At 47.8% G+C, this 21,295-nt stretch overlaps 1 protein-coding gene across 5 annotated transcripts in view; it reads right to left on the bottom strand.

The window, feature by feature from the left end:
- Itsn1 (intersectin 1) overlaps positions 1–21,295 on the bottom strand; it is a 181,309-nt gene that overhangs the window by 42,586 nt on the left and 117,428 nt on the right. For 4 of the 5 annotated variants that reach the window (XM_034514696.2, XM_034514698.2, XM_076943156.1 and 1 more), the window contains 8 exons: positions 19,991–20,238; positions 18,245–18,404; positions 15,336–15,541; positions 14,593–14,675; positions 10,785–10,951; positions 7,777–7,822; positions 5,538–5,659; positions 144–261 (listed from right to left, as the gene is read on the bottom strand). In XM_034514696.2, the coding sequence (XP_034370587.1) occupies positions 144–261; positions 5,538–5,659; positions 7,777–7,822; positions 10,785–10,951; positions 14,593–14,675; positions 15,336–15,541; positions 18,245–18,404; positions 19,991–20,238 (1,150 nt within the window). Of the gene's footprint in view, positions 1–143; positions 262–5,537; positions 5,660–7,776; positions 7,823–10,784; positions 10,952–14,592; positions 14,676–15,335; positions 15,542–18,244; positions 18,405–19,990; positions 20,239–21,295 lie in introns of those variants that run through there. The other variant, XM_076943158.1, reaches the window with a different exon arrangement.

The following is a 21,295-nucleotide window of genomic DNA, read 5'->3' as shown; positions in this document are numbered from 1 at the left end:
AGCTGCCCTAGCAGTGTCCAACAAGGGCTCTGTGGTGCTCGACAAAGAAAGGCCACGGAGAGCAAGTACAAGCATGCGTGAAAACAACACACGGCTTTAGATGAGAAACCCAAGCGGGAGCGGACTGACCACAAATGTCTTACCTGCTGGCTGCACTGCGGTCTTAGGTAGCTCAGTTGGGGTGATTTTGCTTGTTCCAGGGCTTAGAAGTTTGACATAATTTGCTGGGAACCACCCTATCTGGCGCTTTTTCCCTCGAGCCTAAGAAGAAAATAATAATGTTTTATAAACATCAAAGCCCACCTTTCTTACACAGTTTGCTTTATAGTAGGGCATCGTGCACCGCTCACACCTAACTGAGACAAAGACACTAACTGTCACAGAAATCACACGCCTCAGGTACATTCAAAGAGCAGCAGCCACTGGTCTGCAGAGCCGGGATGTTTCCCAAGGACTGGATTCTAGATCACACATTCAGAATATCCTGTGGTGTGGCTAAGATAGAAAACTAGGGTCTGGAGAGATGGCTCAGGGTTCAGAGCACTGGCTCTTCCAGAAGACCCAGGTTCAATTCCCAGCCCCAAATGGCAGTTTACTAGTGTCTGTAAATCCAGGTCTGGGGACAATATCCGATACCTTCTTCTGGCTTCCACAGGCATCAGGTGTGCAAAGTTGCACACACACACATTCAAGCAACAACCATACATATAAAATTAAAATTGTTTTAAAAAAAGATAGAAAACCAGTTAGCATTTTGCTGCTAGACTCAGGTGATGCAGACATTCTGGTTAATGCCGTGAGTGTTGGGGAAGAGCTAGGCACTGCAGGTCTTTGTCGGGACAACTCTAACGGCAACAGTATTGTTACTCTGGCTTTGAGATGGCTAAACCGAACTTGGAAAGATACATGGCAGTGTCCAGGGTACAGACTAGTTGGATGTCAAGCTAAGACGCACTGCCATGCCTGAGCGCTATGTGATGTCAGACAATGACCAGTGTCTACAGAACGCAGCCGCTCAACATGATGCTGTTTCAGAGGCCACAAGGCTCACAGGTGGCAGTGGGACCTTCACAGTGTCTAATTTCATAGCACTGGGCAATCTTTCTGCTGCCTTTTTCATTTGTTTATTTTGATCTGATTTGACCCAAGATACTGAGCATTTTTATGATATCAGAAAAGTTATAAGACATGGGGCCTATAATGAAGACAGAGACTATCCTTGTCTATTCATACTGTCAGGAGAAAAAACATCACGTGAATGCACGTGCGTGTGCGCACACACACACACACTCTTTCTCTTACACATGCACGCACACACACACTCTTACACACACACACACACGCACACACGCACGCAGGCATGCACACACTCTTACACACACACTCTTACACACACACTTACACGCATGCAGGCACGCACACCTGCCTTCCTGGAAGAAAGCTCTGATAAAAGCATCCATTAGCCCAGTGGTTAAGAGCCCTGGCTGTTCTTTGAGGACCTGTGTTCAGTCCCCAGCATTCCCAAGTCTAACCCCCAGCACTAGCCACTGTCTGCACCTCCAGTTCAAGAGGATCAGGTAGGGCTGGAGAGATGGCTCAGTGGTTAAAGAGCACTGACTGCTCTTCTGAAGACAGCTACAGTGTACTCCTCATACACATAAAAAAAAATAAAATCTTGAAAAAAAAAGAGAGAGGATCAGGTACTTTCTGCTGGCCTCCATAGACACCAAGCACACGCATAGTGCGCAGACACCCATGTAGGCAGAACACCCATACACATAAAATAAAAATTAAAAATAAATAGATTTTTAAAATAACTTATTTATGTTGGGTCAAGAATTAGAGGAAGGCTTTTTGCTAACTTAAATCACATGACCTACTCACCAGATAAATAAAAAAATAAAACCAAATAGTATGAAGCACATCACACTCCCTATCAAGTTCTCAAGGAGAACTCTGGGTTAGTTCTAGACACAGCTCAGAGTTTGGTTGTCCAGATAGGAGTCATGTCCTATCAAGTCAAGGACTGCCATCCACACTGCACTGTGTATCTGCCAGTAACTCTTTGCTAGAGCCCTGCCACACGGCTCCCAGCACACTCTGGCTCACCTCTGCTGCTTTACAAGGACAGATCACAGGCCTCCTTGCTACTCTCCACTCTGTTCCCACAGTCTCCACACAGAGACATATGCTAGGCATGTGTGAGGTCAAGGGACATTCCACACTGTTCTTATGTAGTGTCAGGATGTAAAGCTAAAATACATGCTTCTTTAAGGATCAGAGCCAATCACCTAAGTGTAGAAACAAACATTTGTGGAGAGTCTGCATCATATCATCAGCACTGACTAGGAAGTAGCTGGTGGTTGAACATGAAACCAACCCTGAGTTCAGAGGAAAGTACAGAGCTACAGGCTTTAAGAGCCCCAAAGGCCTTTGGGAGAAGTGAGATGTGGCTAACCCTTGGGGAACCGGAGGTCAGTGGGAAGGAGTAACATGACCCATGGTACTAAGACCCAAGGCCCAGGGGTGTGGCTGCCTCAGACAAACTGCCAAGTGAGGCTCGACCATACTTGTTGCTGCCAAGGAAGGAAGAGATGTGGTTGGGGAGAACCTCACAGGAATGACGAAGACAACGGGAGTCATGAGAATACTCTGGACAGCAGAGGGACACATGGACCGGAGGACCAGCAGCAGGGCACAGCTGCACAGAGATGGCTCGCTGGACTGAGCAGCTGTCTCCATAGCCATCACAGCCACATTCCAAAGCAGGGGAGGAGCCAGAACTGGCCACACAAGTCTGCAATCCTACCATTAGAGGCAGGAGAATGTCAACTGAGCCTCCCCCCCACCCCCCACCCCCGCCTCCCCACCACCCCTGGATGACATAGTTAAGACTCTCAAAGGTAAGTGAAGGTCTTTAGTCCCAGCACTTGGGAGGTACAAGCTGCTGGATGTTTGTGACTTTGAGGCCAACCTAGCCTACACAGTGAGGTCCAGGACAGCCAAGGCCATGTCTAAAAAAAGGAAGGAAGGAAGGAAGGAAGGAAGGAAGGAAGGAAGGAAGGAAGGAAGGAAGGAAGACAGACAGACTATAGGTTTCCAGTCCTCACACATATAAAGCAGAATGAATTTTGGGGACTCAGGACTGGATTCTTCAACAAGTCCACTGTTCCTGACCAGCACCTCCGGCCAGGGCTCTGCTGCCCCAGATAGCTCTCTGCGTAAGTTGACCTTCAGCTACATTGCACACTGCGGCTTTTCTTCGAGCCAAGAGTGTGTCCTTCCTCATGTGTGCAGCATAGGCCCTCCTTCCTCACTCGGGATAGGCCTGGCCACAGCTGTGAGCAGGGAACTGTGTGCAGCGGGAGCTGCAGCCGAGCTGCAGACTTCCCAGAGGAGTTTCCTCAGCATTCCATGGCCACACCCAGCCTTCTGTCTTAGACGTATCTGTCTCTCACACCACCCCTCAGAGCCTCAGTAGCTAATGTGATAGTCAGGCCACAGGCACATCATGACAGCAGCTATCACGGGCTCACTCTCTAGGGTCAGTGTTCTCACAAAGGGGCTGCTATGGGTTATCAGTCCACGTGTGGGGACCTCCTGTGTTATGCAGCAGGCCCCAGCACTAGGGTCTAAAGGAGGAACACTGTATGCTGCTCTTGCATATAAAGCCAGACAGCTGGTGGGAAGTGTTGCCCTTTGGCAGGCCACTAAGAAATGCCAGTGTGGTGAGCCACGGCCCACACTCTCCTTCATAAAGAAAGGGAGGAACGTGGATGGAGCTGAGCCAGGGTGAGCCTGCAGTCCCAGACTGGGGTTCACCGAGTTAAGAGGAAGGTGGAGGGGAGCAGGGAGGCACTTCCTGCTTGAGAGCCAGCAGGCTAGTCTCTTACGTTCCTATGTGTGTATCTGTATGTATGGCTGGTTCCAGGATCACTGAAGATTCCAGAACACAAGGAAGTTCAAGTCTCATCTTCTCAAGTACCACTGGAGAGCAGTAACTCCTGAGAGGCGGAGCCCTGCTACTGGGCTAGCTGTAGCTGATATAGAACCGATTTCCAAAAAATAACCTTTTACTTAGGGGAAAAAAAACAAAAAACGAACTTACCGGAGAGTAGCACTAACAGAACAGTGCACGAAACACGCACACATTCCTTACATGGATCTATCCACTGCTAACACCCAGCCCAGCCGCCACCCACACGCTCTTGAGAGCCCTTCCTAAACCCCCACCTCCGTCATTTGTTCCTGAAACACTTGATCACCAGGCTCTTACATCACAGTTCTTAAAAAAAAATGTTTTTATTATTTATGTGTATACACGTGTGTGGGTACACAAAGGTGTCAAGAGAGAGCATCAGATCCCTGGACCTGAAGTTACAGGCTGCTGTAAGCTGCCTGATGTGGGCACTGAAAACTTATTTCAGGTCTTAATCAATGAGCCATCTCTCCACCCCCCAAATCATGGCTTGTTTTTTTTTTTTTTTTTTTTTTTTTTTTCCCCTCCTTTTTTTAAAGCAGGATTTCTCTGTATATCCCTGGCTGCAAATCATGGTTCTTTAACCCTACATATTTCAATAGGATGTATTAAAAACGTGAACCACAGTACTAAGAGTTGAACTATGGATGTTTTAGTACAGTTAACAATGCTTCAGTGATTCGTCACATATCTCTGTACAGACTCTGTGAAAGTCAGTATTGCTGCTATTTCTTTTACCTCCTTCCCATCAGTTTAACGGTGGATGCTTTAGAGGTGCACAGTTACATATTCCTCATTTTACCTTTTGTTTGCTCAGGATTACACCCAGTTGGTGCAATACTGTTGACACAGTGCTGATGCTGTGCCCTTACTAGGTAGCATGTTTGCACAAGTACCATCCATTTGTCTCCACTGGTGATGGCCATTTTAATCACCTGACTAGGTGGTACCCTAGTTCTCAACTGTGTTATCACTGTATCCTTGCAAATAACAAGCATTTCTATGGAGCCATGGAACACCATACACATTTTCTTGTCCTTACACAAAGCTCCCCTTAGATATACCCCATGACCAGCCTAACTTGCTACCACGATGATACACACTGACACCCTTCTGTGGTATCTTTGTGTCTGGAAGTGAGAACTGAAGGAGGTGTCAGAACGGTGAATGAGTGATGTGATTTTGGTACACAAAGCAACTGAAAACAACATCATGACGAATATAGGCTGCATGAAAGACACCTGCCATGTTAGCACATCCCAAAACACCTCCAACGAAACACTACGTCTGTGTGCCAGGCCACGATGCATGAGGATGTCTCTGTGCAGGCCCTATTGAGTAAACCCAGTCTGATGCACTCCCAATCTGAGCTTGCTGAACTACTGGATACGTGTTCAGCTGGTCCGCAGCTCAGAACTAAGCTCTCAGACACAAGAGCCCTCGTCAGGCCCAGGGTTCAGATAACGAGGGTTCTCTGTCCTGTGAGTGAGATGCTGTTCCTGGAGACTGCGTGTTCATGCTTAGACAGAGAATTTTAAATGAACGTAGAGACACTAACTTGCAGTTCTCCTTCCCACCATCCACCTGGGTTCTTTTTTCGGATCAGAATCAGCTGACCAGGAGCCAGGGTGAGTTGTTCGGGACCAGTAGCAGTGTAGGAAGCAATGACCTGGGCGATTTCTGGAAAACAAGATCAAATGTTGCAGCGTTCTATCAGAGTGAATGCAGAAGAGATCCCTCCCTGGGAGCCACAGTGCAGATGCCCTGCTTGTTTATCTCTCTGCTTAGCTCAGACTTCTGTGGGCCCCTCACTGTCCTATGACTCACCAGCTCCCTGCCAGGAGGTCGCATCCTGCCCGCCCCTATGTGTCCTGTCAAAGAACCTCCCACAGTCACTGTGAACACAGGAGAAGGGCCAGGACCCTGCTCCCATCTCCGTAAGTCTGAGGGATGCTTCCCTCGGCCTAAATACTGATAGGGGAAATGAGATTTTCCTCAGAAACCCACAGGAGCCTGGCTACAGCTCACTTACACACAGCTTAGAACCGTCTGTCAGTCCCACCAACACAACCAAATCAGCCGGGCCTCCTATTCTGGGAGTGAACCAGGAATTTCTGGTTTGGATCACAGAACCATGAGTTTAACTTATTTCAAGTTATAAGAGAAATGCAGAGTTATGAGAACTTTATGTAAGAATAGTAATTCAGCATAGAAATAAGAAAATGTAGCCGGGCGGTGGTGGCGCACGCCTTTAATCCCAGCACTTGGGAGGCAGAGGCAGGCGGATTTCTGAGTTCGAGGCCAGCCTGGTCTACCGAGTGAGTTCCAGGACAGAGAAACCCTGTCTCGAAAAACCAAAAAAAAAAAAAAAAGAAAGAAAATGTAAACAGTTCTACAGTTTGCCTGGATCTGAAAGATCCTACGGGATGACTCCCAGCAGGGCCACGGCCCAGAGGCTGGCTGGTGCAGCTCAGGCCATGGCTCCCTGAAGCCATCCAGAACTGTTCTCCAGAGTCATCCCCATCTCAATGAGCCCGAAAGGACAGAAAGAAAGGAAGGCTGGCAAGAAAGAAGGAACAAAGTACAGAGAGATGGGAAGGAGGAGTGGGGGAGGGGGCCCACACTCCAGCACTGCCTACTGTTCTGCAGTGTGAAGGGCAGAAGTAAGATCCTGCCACTTTAACCCGCCCCTACCACTCTGTCCTGAAATCTGAGGCTGGCCACCACAACAGGAGGAGGAGAAACAGCCTGTCTGTGCTTCAGAAAGCCCAGAAAGGCAAAAAGCTTGGAGGGCAGCTCACAACTAGTCTGTGTCTAGCCAAGAGCCCTGGGGGGTTGGGGGGGGGGGAAGGACGTTCCTCTGGCATGCGAAGGACAAGTTCTAGATTTCAAGTTTTTGGTTTGGAGAAAGTCCCAATTAGTGTCCTATTTGGCATCAGCTGTTTCTGCTCCTCAAAGGACCTGGCATCCTAGCTGGAGATTTGTTCTGGCATTTTGAAAGGGCCCTGTGTCCCCAAGCAGTTTGCTAGTTTCAAGGAAAAGTGAGGCCCATCTGAGCGCTGTAAGTAACTATCCAGACCCTCGGGAATGGCGCCTGCTGAAAGTATAGACAACTCCTGGCAATGGCAAAGGCCCAGCTTTGTGCTCTGACTAAAATCTTCTTTTCCTGGCTATGTGAGCCCAGCTGGAGCTGAGCACAGCCTCTCAGCAGAGCAGTGCACATTCCGACCTATAATTCCCTAAGGACACAGAGCACAGCAGCACCTTCGATGGCCAGGAAGCCAGGCCACGACAACCGTATCATTTCACAGCTGCCTCCTCCTCTCTTTCACGCCACTATTAATAGAACATGTGATTTTGTTTAAATAAACTAAAATTTTGGATTCTGAAGCACGGCTATCATTTGGTACCTTCACTGTTTGCCTGGGGAAAGCCCCTGATTCTAAATTAATGAGACCGATCACGCCATGCTGTTGCTGTGCCTCTGACCTCCACGGCTGTGTTACTGGAGCTTTGAGTGCTTTCTAAACCCAACGAGATGACCCTGCAGTTTCCCGGCTCTGTAAGCATCAGCTTCCCACCATCTTGCCTGGGAAAATCTATTCCCCACAGTTGTGGCAACAGACACACTTGAGAGCCATACAGTTAGTTAACAAGGAAGGATCTTGCCGGGCACTGTCAGGGAAGACCCCTTTGCCTCTACTGTAGAATTCTGGCTGTAATAAACAAAGATTGGGGAACAACAATCAAGTGCATTCATTGACATTGAAACACAAGCAGCATGGTTTGTAACTTACCAGGTTTTTTTCCTAAACTCCCTGTTTTCCCAGCCGTTCCAGAGCCCTTAAAACAGAGCAAAAGGTCTCATTGGCACGCTGAAGAGTCCATCGCACAACTTAAGAAGAATAATTAATGATACAAACCCACTGGAGCCCTAAAACCCCCTTTCATTCTGGGGAGACGTGGATGCATGTAACAAGAGGGAGTGTTTAAGGGAACTGGGTGGAAATGGGGGCCCTTTTCTCTGTGATTGTGCAAATGTGAGCCCTGCAGGCCAGGAGGCTCAAGACTGGGTTGCTGGTGGCTCAGACACACCCCGGAGCCGGCAACTTCAACAGAAGGCTCTGTGCCAGTAGCACTGTGCTCGCCCTGTCGGCTCACTTTCTGTCCACATGGCTAGCCAGGAAGTACTTCCTGCACTACAGTACAGAGATACTACAGACATCTGAGTCCACCGCTAGACAATACCTTAAATACATTGGCATTTCACTATATTTGTACTAGAATTCTCTTTAAGAACTGCACCAGCATTGGGAGGATGAGCTCCACCCCACCCCCTCCCCCGACTTCTCTCTCCCCAGAGGGGGCCTACTGTCCTGCATGGTGTTCACCCCATTTCACGGAGGAGCACCACTCTCTCTCTCTCTCTCTCTCTCTCTCTCTCTCTCTCTCTCCATGCTGGAAGCACAAACAATAGTAGCAATCCATATTTTTTTCCCAACAACCAAGTATTCCAGAAACACTCTGGGTCTGAATCCCTCCTGGATACCCATGGAACTTTAACCCAGCTGAATCAGCCAGCAGAGACCAGGGAGCCAGGACAGGGGCCAGAATGCAATCTGTGTGACAAAGTGGCTTATTGTCAGTTAATGCTCCCCCTGAGTGCGTACCCTAGTAGTAAATTAAGCCTTTCAATTGAAATCTGACAAAGGGTTTAATAAAGCCAAGCCTGAGCCACTATGAAGGTAAACTGCCGCAGCTGCCCCAGGAATGCTTTTATCATTACTGCTATATCCCAGCACTAAACTGAATGGCCACTAGAGGAAGGTTTCAAGTAAGTTTTACTCTAATTGTTTAACTTATTAAATCAATTAATTATTGATGATTTAATCTATTATTATTATCTTGCTATTTTTGTAGTCTGTGTATCAAATAAGGACACAGCAATGAAAGAGTGCTTGCACCTGCTCCTGCACATAAACTTGCAATAACTGCAATGCTCCTTGAACGGAAGAGCGCCATGGGTGTTGTCCAGCCACAGAGGTCAAGGGGCTCCGGCCAGGCAGAGGGGACTGGGTTATATCCTGGCTGAGTCTACAGAAAAGCCGTCCCAGAGGTCAGCAGGAGGGGCTACCCTCAGACCCATGGCTGGACCACGGTGCATTGTTTTCTTTAAAGTTTGGTAGGATTTTGCTCTCACACTTAACTTCATATTTTTATTGTCATTTGAATGAATTTGATTTTAAAAATCTTAGCAGATAGCTATTCCACAGCCAGAAACGAAGTCCCTGCAGGCGTGGTAAGAAACAGCTCACAGGCCAGTCGGCCTTGAAGCCACAATGCTCCTTGTTTTTGTTTGCAGGCTTTGGATGCTTTAAGGCAGAAAGCTGTAATTTATTAGAACGTAATGTAAGAAAGAGCTTTTGGTTTTTCAGTGTAGCAGCTTACTTTTATTATGTTACTTAAATATGTATTAAGGCTGTTTCTCTGTACCTGTCTGTCCATCCATCCATGCACACAAAAAACTTAGGCAAAATTTCAATGAAAAAAAAAAACAAAAAAACAAAAATAAGTTTCGATGAGAACCAGATGGCCTTGATTTGACCTGATCCAAAGGTTTTCAGACTGATGGCTGCAATTGACGTTCCCTACCCCTGAAATGTCATCGTCACAATCTTAATGGAGCCAACTTGCTGGCGGGGGGGGGGGGGGGGGCTGGCGGGGGGGGGGGTGTGGAGATTGGATTTTCCCTTTCTGGATCTATGATGTTCAACAAGCCAGCTGCCCCATCTCCTTTCTGCCAGATCCTGCAGGGTGGGCAGTCTTACACAAACACCCAGGACATAGCAAACTGCTTCCAATACTGCAGTAAGCAAACATCTCCCAAACAACAGGTTTTTTTAATTTTTTTTTTTAACAGCACACTAAAATCATTCCTGGAGAGAGGAGGTCAGTGGCAAACGTACAAGTCCCAAGGCTCACTGTCACCAGAGCCACTAGGGTCACAAGGCCTATACAGAAGCCAATCTTCCCTATGTCTGGCATTTAAATTAAGTGACAGCCAGTGCCTGGCCACTCATGTCTATCCAATGATGCCACCTCTACTCTCTGTCAGCTGCTTTGTCTCAGTGCTTAGGAGATATGAGGGGAAGAGAGCAACTATGGATTTACTGCCCTTGAAAGAACTAAGGTCCACTCCTATGGGCTTGTTTCTGTTTCTGTTAAACAGCTATAATTATACCAGGGAATTCCCCTAACTTGAACCTGGCCACTATAAACCACCCTCCGACCCCAACTGCTTCACCACGATTGCACCACCTCAAGACCACATCCTCTGCACTCAGAAATCTAAGGAGCAATTTCCAAAGCAGACCGAGCTACGGGAATTTGATGTCTTTCTAAACACAGAGCTGGAAGTTTCTACTGCCCACTCTTCAGGGTCAGTATCACCAGAACAACTTCATTACCTTCAAAGTGTTGCTGTGAGCGTGACCCAGAAGAACTAATTAAGCAACTTTACTCAAAATCATAAGCTGGTTACATGCAGGAATGCGGTCAGCACTGAGCACTGGAACAGAGTGACCAGGAGCAAGCCCCCAGTGCAGCCTGCACTTAACCCTGGAGTTCTGCATGGAGGAGGCCACAGCACTGAAGGAGACAGTCAGACAGCTGCAGGCCACTTTAGTCACCAGCACATTCCAGAACTCAGCAGAGTCCCAACACAGCATCTCACCATCAAACCTGTGACTCCCTGCCAAGAGACCCACTACACAGACAGGAGAGGAAACAGTTAATGTGGGTTTACCTCTGAATCCTTAAGCCTCACATAGTTAGAAGGGAAGACTCCAGACTTGTCGCCCGCCGTTCCTGTCCACCAGTCACCATCTTTCTTGGTGACCACAATCACATCCCCTTGCTGAAAGGTTAAGTCTCCTTGCTCAGAACTCTCGTAAGTGTACATGGCAATAAACTCTGGAGAAATATTGAGATATGGAGAAAGCTTGATTGTTTAACAATCCCAGACAGCTTTGCAACGGCAAGTTTATGATTCAGGAAGTCAGGGTGAGATCCACTCAAGAAGCACTAGGCATGGACTAAAACCTAGGGTGGCCCCATTCCCAGGCTCCAGGGTCCGGACTGCACATATAAATGCAGTGCACGCGGGAGGGCTGCTGCAAGGACCGCCACAGGAGCTCAAGCAAGCACACCGCACATCTGACTGAGCATCAAGAACGATCTGTGACTTACATACATCACCTCTAAATTAAAAATGTTTCCACATTTAGCTTTAGTTAACACTGAGTGTCTACTTTGTGCTATGTATGGGGTAGGATGTGTTCACATGAAGGCTTGGTGTGCAAATATCTGTATTTCAGTTTTGAGGGGAGCATGTTACAGTTTTAGAAGACTTTCAAGTACAGCTCACCCTTTATATCAATCAAATGATACACCTTTCACCATTCAAGTGCCCCAGTGACACTTGAAACATACAGTGTCGTGTATACAAAATGGTAGGGGCTATTTAAGAGCCAAACAAAACCGTGAGCATCTGGTTATGGTTGGACATCTGCTGTCACCCAGGCTGCATCAGCAGGTACAGTGGATTACTGACTAGAGTGCTATCTCCCTAACCTATGCTAAGAAAATAACCAATCATTTTTAACAAGCTTATTAGAAAAACCTACTCCTGGGACTCAGTCTCCCGGAGTAGCCCCAGTGTTCCCAGTGGTGGGAGCTGGAGGTGTGCACTCCACAGGAGCCTGTCCCTGCAACTGAAAGCAGAACTCTGCTTTGCTTTGAATTGACCCTGAGGCTCAGAACACAGTCAAGTCAAATCCTAGACACTAAGTACAAAACATTCATAGAAAGAGACACTAGCTCCATCCATTTTGTCAGGGCTCTGTGTATTTTAAGTAACAAAATGAAGCATTTCAGAACAGACACTGTATTGTTACATTGTAACACATTACAAATGATAAAACCCTTCATTGCAGACCGCAAGGTTGGCTAGCAGCTAGAACTTTGGTATACAGATCTCCGTTTGCCAATTTTACATTCATAGTATTTTGCCTGTGGCTCATGTGTGGATGTTAGATGACCACTCCCAGGAGTTGGTTCTTTCCCTCCACCATATAGGTTTTGGGGATCACAATGAGGTGTCAGGCTTGGCTATAAGCACTTTACTGGCTGAGCCATCTTGCTAGCTTCCCCCTGGCAAATGTGAAGAGCCTCCTCCTAATGAAAACTGAAATAAGTACACAGAACAAAATGCTAACGTTTGAGCTAAGTGGGCATCCCTAACCACAGGGGTTTCCTTCAAAAGCAGGTGACTAGGGACCTGGGCTGAGGCCACCCAGCACTGAGTGCTGGCCCCACAGCTGATACCAGGTCACCCAAGTGAGTACCATGACGCTCCACAGTTAGAAGTGAGAGAGCACATCACAAGCACCTCTTGGAGATCAATGCTCCAGCAGGCGGTCCTCTTTCCTCCTGTAACTCGCATGCTTATTGATTTCTCAGTATTCTGGACACTGACTGGTCACATCTGTTTCCTCGACGGCCCATTCCCATCTGGCCATTTTTGCTATGCTGAGCACGCTATACATTTCCTGGATTGTCCAATATGTAAATCACCTTCCTTAAATCCATTTAAAATCTTGGTGTAGCCTTCAAAATAGGAAACTCATAAATGGGACCCCGAGCTGAGAGCAGTAATGTGGCTCAAAATATACGGAGCCTGCAAAATGTAAGGCTTCGCATGCCCCGCTCTCCCTGCACAAGGCCTCAGGAAAGCCAGACTCCACGAGGGACTTCAGAAGGCTCCCAGCAGGCTTCATTTAAGAGAGAGGCACAGGCCGGTCCGGGCCACTACTTAGATCTCTCTGAATGGATGATCTGTTTAAATACAGTTTACAGTTTAAATTAGATGATATTTAATGTATTATTAATACGCAGCCCATTAATCTGTAAATAGCCTTTCTCAGAATTTCTAATGCCAACATCCTCCTACCAGTGTTCCTTCCGTGAGGCCAGCAGTCTTTCCGGGTTTTCTTATCCTAACTCATTTCAAAGCAGCCAACCATTTGATATGGGAATCTGCCTCTGTTCTGTTGCTTGACGCTAGGAGTAAGAGTGGTTGGCTGCTTACTAAGACCTCAAGGGTTGCAGTCTCTGTACATGTTCTTCCACACTGCTGTCTGAGGAGAACGCTCACTGTTCTAAGTGGCTTTACCAGTAAGCAAGGAAATAAGGACAACAGATGAAGTCAGACATTCACTGGCTTTCACTCTGAAAGCTTCAAAAGTTTTCTCATAGTCCCTATAATAACTTCTCCCTCAATGGGTGGTTATTATGCCCACTTTACAGATGAGCAAGTTGAGGCAATAACTTACTCTCATGCATTTACTATGAGAGGGCCAGAATATGAATTCTCCCCTACGAGTGAGACCTGATTACATATAATTCACCCACGTTTTTGCAATTTGCTGTTTTGAGGAAGAGGTAAAATTTGCTTTTAATTAGGCTGAAGGTATATTCTATCTAAAGAGTTTTGACTTGTTCTAATAGTGCTAAAATAATTGTTAAGAAAGTGTGAATATGTAAAGATGATAATCCTACAAGTTCAGATAAAAATAAATAACAAGAGTTATGTGGGAAAGGCTGGGGTCTCTTTTTGTAGTGATGATAACTATGCTTAGACAGTAGTTACTTTAAATCATCTTCTTGAGAATAGAACACTGTTCCTGGGAGTCTGAACTAGGTAAACCTTCATTTGTGCTGCCGCCATTGAAGTAATCATCCCGAGCATTCTGTTTTCCACTGGCAAGGTCTCTAAGGAACACACCGCTTCACCGCAGTGCACTGAGCACACTGTCTTCACGTGATGATCGCAGACACCTGTGAGGGGGTCACCAAGCTCCTCCACTGACACCTGGAAGCAGAGCCTGCTGCACTGCCACATGGGTGCTTAACTCAGGTGGCACTGGTCAGCTGACACCTACCACGTGACCATGCAAAAGCCCAGTGAGGCCTTAATCATGTTGGTTTGGTTCATTTTAAAAACTTTTAAATAATACCTCCTATAGTCTGGCATATGATATCTAGGATTATGCCATACAGTGGAGATCAGAGGAGAAAGGGAATTAATTATTTGTGTAATAAATACTGAAAATGAGTGTTTCAGGAATAAAGAATCTGGCTTAGTTATTCACATAAGGACAGAGAGGTGATCTCCTGCCTCAGCTGGGGTGGACTGAGAGGTCACTGAACTGAGTAGTCAGTTTGGATGCAGCACAGTTATCCGCTATGGGGGAAGCAAGACCATGAGGGACATACGCTCAGACCTGGTCCTTAGGGAATGCAGTGGGCTTCTCTCAATGACAGATAGAATCAGAGAATCCAGCTTTGGACACTCAGTGGCTCTAGCACTATTTTGAAAGGACTTCATAAAGTAGTTTGCATAACAGAGGCCAACAACCTGTTTTACCTCAGTGTTCATGAGGCAGAAGGGACGTGAACAGAGTATTTAAAGTGGATGCAGTCATTATGAACAATACAATCCCCACTGAATGTCCCCCACCTTCTAAGGAGCCCATACACACCCAGGTCCTCACCTTCTCCAGGAATGGCTGGCTTGGCAGCTGGGGAAGCCACTCTCTTTAGACTAGCAGGACTTTCAGTAGGGCCAGTATCGATGCTGTGAGAAGGGAAGAAAAGAGTATTTTAATTCTCATCTGAAAATACCAAATGACGCTGCTTTCTCTTTGAAAGCTCTGAGCCCACAGCTGTAGCAGTCACCTGCAGCTGGGTTAGAACACAGCGATGTTGCCAGCAGCCACCAAGTCCAGGCTGGGGATTCTCCCACAGGCTCAGTGCCAGTCTCTTCAGCACTGACTAGAACAACCATGGGCGGTATGTCCACTGGCTGTTCCCTGTTACAGCCAGCAGTTGGCTCTGGACAGCTTTAAATGTTAGTAATCAATAACAACCGTGTGGTTCTCGGTTACATGCAGACACTAATGAAGAAAGCCATCAGTTCATTCTTCCAAACTCATCCAGTTCTTTCCCAAATGCCCTGATCTTAAGTGTCTGCATGTATTTGGTACTGGGCACAAAGAGTCAGAGCTCCCAGAAGACTCAGAGATCCTTTTACAAGCCAACTACAGAACACTGATGTACAGGCTTCCCTGCCAGGGCATTGCAGCTCACGAGAATAGGCTCACTTTCTGTATTTCATAAATACACTTAGTTTTCCAGAAGACAGTCAGGCTGCAGCCCCCATCCATGAATCTTAACTAGCACAAACAACCATTTCTAATACTGTTTTCATCAAAGAGAAGCAGATAAATAAAAATACCTTGTGGATTTCCTTACGGGCCCTGAAATGAGTTTCACGTAAGACTTGGGGAACCAACCCTTCTGACCTTGGACTTCTCCAAACCACCACATGTCTTGCTGTTCCAGAACGGTGATGACGTCACTTTTGTTAAAATTTAAGTGGTTGTCTTTTTTGGCCCTCCAGGGATACAGGGCTTGCGCTTGGAGCCCTTCCACCTTTTCACCCTTGTGTGGAACAACATAAAGCGTCTGTGATTACACTGTGGCTTGTTACCAACCAAGACAGCGCACGCACTGTCACACTGTCACACACACACACACACACACACACACACACACACACACACAGCCACAAAGGATGGTGCCCCCACCTGACATGAGTGCTAGACACCTCAAGATTCTCAGCAATTGCTCATTTCAGAAGTGCAGACAGGAGCCCCACCCGTCAGGCTGCCCAGCTCCAGCCACACTCGTTCTAAGTCTTTTGTATTTCAGTGTAATGGCGCAGACATTTTAGGAATGACTGCATTTCAGTTTGTGTGGACACATGCAAACAGGCCATGCCCTGGACGGTGCTTTTTTATTTCCCATAATTCCAGACACTGTGGGGTTATAAGAATGCAGAAAATATCATTTCTGCTCTCCCCACATAGTTTGGATAAAGCATTTTATTAACCTTGAAGTGCTATAAAAAGATTCTCTAGTAAGGAACTTAGTGTGCAAGGAACAGATGAAAACAGCCAGGTGTGTCATCTGGTGGAGTGAAATACACTACACAGAAGCTCTGCCTCCCTGCAGGGTCAGAGAGAGGACAAATCCTGCCTCCGGGCACCAGGGACAGCTCCACAGGGGAAGAGGCATTTGAGCTGGGCCTTAAAGGGTTCTGAGAGCTAGGGCTGCAGAAGGTCACCCCAGGCCAAAGGCACAGCACAGGCAAAGGCCTTGAGGTGACACGCTGAGTGCACAGCAAGTGGTCCAGGAGGAGGAGCAGGATCCGGGGCTGTGGATAGCCTCGGCTCATGGAGGGGTGGAGCAGGAGACAAGGCTGCAAAGGCAGGTGAGGCACTTATTATCTATTTCAAGTCATTACGATGACTTAAAGAAATAAACAGAACAAGTCTCATATCAATTACCCATAAATGGATAAAGAACAAAAGTCAATGCCCAAGGACAGCCGGTCCAGAGCTGCCTGCACTTGCCTGCGGTCATTTAAGATCTCACTGGACAAACAGGCAAACATATAACTGGTCAGTAGCTCCCAGGAGTGTGCCGTGACCCTTCCCCTGCTCTGCACAGATCCTTACCCCCTTGTGCTAAAACATGCTGACTCCCCCGTTTCAGCCCCAGAATCACCATCTCTGTCCATGTCTGCTGCCCCATCTGCAGTGCTTATGCCTTGTCTAATTTTCAACTAACTCAGGGACTTCCAGGCCAGAGTGACAGGGAAGCAACTTGTTCTGTGCCTCTACAGACGTTCAGGATGTCTCTTTTAGCACCTTTTCCTGTGTGGGTTTCTGAAACAGCCCGAAGTCACACAAGAACACTAGGGTTGAAACCCAGGCTCACCACTTGTTAATTCCATGACACTTAAGCAACTGAGAGATTTTTCCAAGCCTCATTTCCACATCTCCCAAAGAGATGGCAATCTTCTGAAGGCGCTGTAATGTTCAGAAAAGACGCCTGCACAGCCTCTGCGTGACTGTACTAACAGTCAGGAGGTTACGGTCTCATGACTGCTGCTCTCGACCTGGGTGGTATTGCTAGAGAATGCTGAGTTCAGTTTCCTAGGGAATCCCTTACTCCTCCCCGTCCAGTTTCTAAGCCTCTCTACTACCAAGGCCCTAAGGGTTTGCTCCTCACCTAGAGGGACTGACGGTCACTTTATGCTTTCCTCTCTGCCCTCACAAGCCAGCAGGCCTCTCAGGGCTCAGCTTCCTCTTACTGCAATCTGGACTGACTTCACACCCAGCCCCCTCAAGTCAACTAGAGATGGGGGTTCTACTTATCCATAGGGGTCTCTTTGCCCTAAGCGGGTTTTGATGACATGACCACCTCACTCTCCTCTAGGCTCTAGAACCCACTCTTGTCCCCACAGTTCTTGTGCCTCAGGCGCAGTGCCTCCTTGGTCACTGGGCTTGAGTGTTGAGTGTGGGCAGAGGAAAGGCCCTGCTGCTGAGTTGTCCTTCCCCACACCCTTACTGCACGCTCTTGGGTTCCTGCTGTCTCAAGTGTGCCTCCGACCCGATGGCCTGGCCTGCTCTGCTTCCCCCTTTCCATGGCTCAGACACAGGAACTCAGCAGAGTCTATGCTCCTACGCTGAGCACCCTCGGGAGCACGGCTGCTCAGCGGCTCCATTCTTCTTGCCCACCACTTCCCCACATGCCTGGGAGCTCCCCTAATTGAAACTCCCTGTGATCTACTGGGGCCTCCAGGATGGGCATTTGCGTTTGTTTGGTTGATTTGATTCCTTTATCATCATTACATTAACTAAAGGAAAAATGTTCACAATAACAACCCCTATGTTTTCAGAAACACTGTTCTTTAGCAGGGCTCCCCGTTAGTCTGAAATCAGCCTACCCTTTCCACTACAGACTGATGGGGTAGCCAAATGGGCTGTCCCAGAGTTGTTGACACACTTCCTGGCTCTCCCTGTGGTAGTTTTCATACTTTTTTAATCTACCAACATTGCAACTTTGAAGACACTTTTTCATTGAAGCTACTCAGACAGACGCAGGGAGGAGAGCTGAAGCCCTCTGACTTCTGAGGTTTACAGTAAGTCTCAACTTTCTGAACTAGGTTCAGCCAGCCAACCCAACCTTGGAGGAGGAGGCTGCTTGGAAATGACATTGCCAACAAGTGTCTGCAGGAACGGTTGGTGTGACAGCGTCAGGTGCAGATCACACTCGGCCTTCACTAGCTGCCCCTACCTGGCCCAGGACGGGAGATGGGGAGGAGCCAGTGGCTGTGGCTGGTGTAAAGGCTGATCTCTGCCTTAGCTGGCCAGCGCTGGGCACAGTCAGAGAGGGCTGAGCCGCCCACGCGTCCCAGTTGTCCGTTTCTGGCTTCTCACTCGTGCTGCTGGGCCACCTAGAAGGAAAAGCACACGCTGTAAGCAGCACGCGCCGTAAGCAGCACGCCCTTCCTAGGGTCCTAGCACTACAGGACACACACACCAAGAAGGTAGTCTGGTTCACAGAAGAAACAAGACCAACCCCAAACACAGTATCAGGCCTATCTCCATGTACAAAGCCCCAGACTGTCTGAGAGCGCTCTGAGAGCACCTTGCGGTTCCCAGCTCCCCCCCCCCCCTCTTCCTTCCTTGGTGTTACTCTCCTCCTCCCTTTGTTTGCTCCATTTAATCCTTCTCTAAAACCATGACTGGACTCCTTGCCTCCCAGGCGTGTTCCTGGAAGGTTATTTACCCTTCCCACTCATCCACTCACTGCCACGAGTTTGACACATACTTAGACAGCTGCACATGGAGATCTGGAAGTCGAGGTGGTGGTGAGAGACCAAATTTTTTAAGTTCAGACTCCATTTAGAGAACTTGACATAAGTTTGAACTTGGATAAACTAACTTAGCATTAGTTTCCAAGTCACCGCCCAACAAAACCCAAGCTCCAGCTTCTAGGCTAACCCCAAACAAGACCAGTGTCTCCAGGTTAATCTCCCTCATCAAACCCAACATTTTCAGGTTATCCCTTCAACAAATCTGCACCCATAGGTTGCAAGCCTGCCTCTGCCTCACAACCACCAATGCAGAGGGAAGCAGGAGTTAACTTTATGGTTTGACTCCCCATACCAGCCAATTATGCTAAAGGCCATAGTAGCTCTCCAACTGGGTGCTACTTGCCAGGCTAGAAACACACACACACACACACACACACACACACACACACACACACACACGGGGGGGGGGGTCCCCTTCCTCCCTCTCCCTGCTTACTGCTTTCTATAAAACCTTGCCCTATAGATGTTCTGGGCTCCTGTCCACCAAAACTGTCCTGCGTGTAAGCAGTGGGCTAAGCCTGAGCTAGCTCAAATAAGGCCCAGATGTGACTGCATCAGACCGGCTCCTGACTGGTCTTCTGGGGTTCACTAACACTAACACTAACACTTCCTTGGCACTACAGTGGCTTCACCTCTGCTTACATGTTGTTTGCCAAAGGCCATTTCCTGATGACCAAGGCCAGAGCTCCTCAGAGTGAGTGGGTAAGGGTACCAGAGGGTAAGGGTATGCACACTTCTCTACAGTCGCTCGCTCAGCAGAAACTTTCTGTAGAAAAAGCTTTCTGCCTTATTCCAAAGCACATGACCGGTTGCAATTTTAGTTCCTGGCTAACAAAATAGCATCATTTCCCAGCCTGCAGGAAATTACTAAATTTTTTTTGCTGACGGACATGATTGTTAACATGAATTATTAGGAAGTTGTATTTCTCCATTTCTTCCCCCAAATGAAGAATACAGATAACGATGGACCCATCGGCTGGCTTTGTTTTGCGCCCTGGTAAATCTCTGTTTGGCAATGGTATTACTAAATCTAGTTGAGAAGCCAACAACCCTGTTGTCAGTAGGCCAGTCAGAGGAAGGGTCATGAACACATACCATCTCCTTTTAAAAGAAGAACAACTCAAGACTCTACAAAGTGCCAAGGACAGCACATTAACACGTACGTGGAACTGAAGTCTGCCCAGTTGTTGGGGGTTGTGGAGGGTTCAGAAGAGGTCACTGGCAAAGGGGCAGGGGTCTCACGCAGAGCCAGTTTGGGGGCAGGGGCAGATGTCAGATCGGTCACTGGTTTGGCTGGAGTAGGAACCTCATTTTCTGGAATCTTCTCTGCGTAGTTTGCAGGGAACCATCCTGTCTTCCCTTTCAGCTCTCCTCCGAGCCATCCTGGCTCTCCAGTCTGGCTTTCATCCACCTGTGGGAAGTCACAATGTTTCATTTAAATGGAAAACAACCAAACCTTGAACACATAAATCACCCCATCACAACAAAGCCACAGCCTCTGCCCCTGACTGACACATGGCAAGGACAGTCCTTGTCTTAGTCTCAGTGCCCAGGAAGCGGCAAGCTCTGCAACACATGTTCCTCCTCTGGCCTTTTCTCTCGTGAGTTCCCAGCGGGAGAGGAGATGATGTGCCTCACCTTAGGTCCTCAGACATCTGCCTTAAAGTGTCTGTGAACTGTGAATCCATCTGACAGGTTTCACTACTCAGGAAGTCATGCAATTAGTAATGATAATCTGACTTGCTTTTTCAAGCACGGCGTGCAATCAACAACAGTTAACATTCTAAAACCTCCACTAACTAAGCATTGATTCAGCACAGAGACAAGGATAAAAACAAACCTGCAGCCACCGGAGAGCCCCAGACACAAGAGGAGATGAGAGCACAGCTTACTCAGAGTCCCTTAGAGGCTGTCATTTTAAAATGCACAACATTCCACAAAGAATAAAGCCTTCTGTTGAAAAACTTCAGAGGGGTCATCTACTCTGCAAAGTGAATGTAGTGCTTGTATCTGACCTTAGTTCTGCCCCAAAGGAAGCATTCGAAACACCCAAGTCATCCCACATAGCCACAGTTACCCCCCAGGCTTATGAGAACCAGGAGATGACTCTGCAGGACAGAGAACACACAAAGCTGGCTCCAGTACCAGAGTCCATTGAGTCCTATTCTTACACCTGCACACGTGGCCTGGAGCCGAGGCCACCTGACACCTCACTGACTTTCCCAACAACCACAGGAACAGGGTAGGTCTAAACAGAAAACTTGAACCAGGCCTGTGTCCACTGAAGGACAGCGGGTGCTCCTGACTGCTGAGCCATCTCTCTAAAAAGTAACCCAAGGCTGAGAACTCTCCACAGGAAAAGGACCCTCGGTCATGCGCAGTACTTCCAAGGGGGCTGGCTTTGCTTTTCTGTTTTGGTCACTGTTACACTTACACAGGTACAAGCACGCTTCCCAGTCAACTCCCTC

This window comes from Arvicanthis niloticus, chromosome 12 (genome assembly GCF_011762505.2).
Source record: "Arvicanthis niloticus isolate mArvNil1 chromosome 12, mArvNil1.pat.X, whole genome shotgun sequence".
NCBI classification, from domain to species: Eukaryota; Metazoa; Chordata; class Mammalia; order Rodentia; family Muridae; genus Arvicanthis; species Arvicanthis niloticus.
This window is presented reverse-complemented; position numbering and strand designations above follow the sequence as displayed.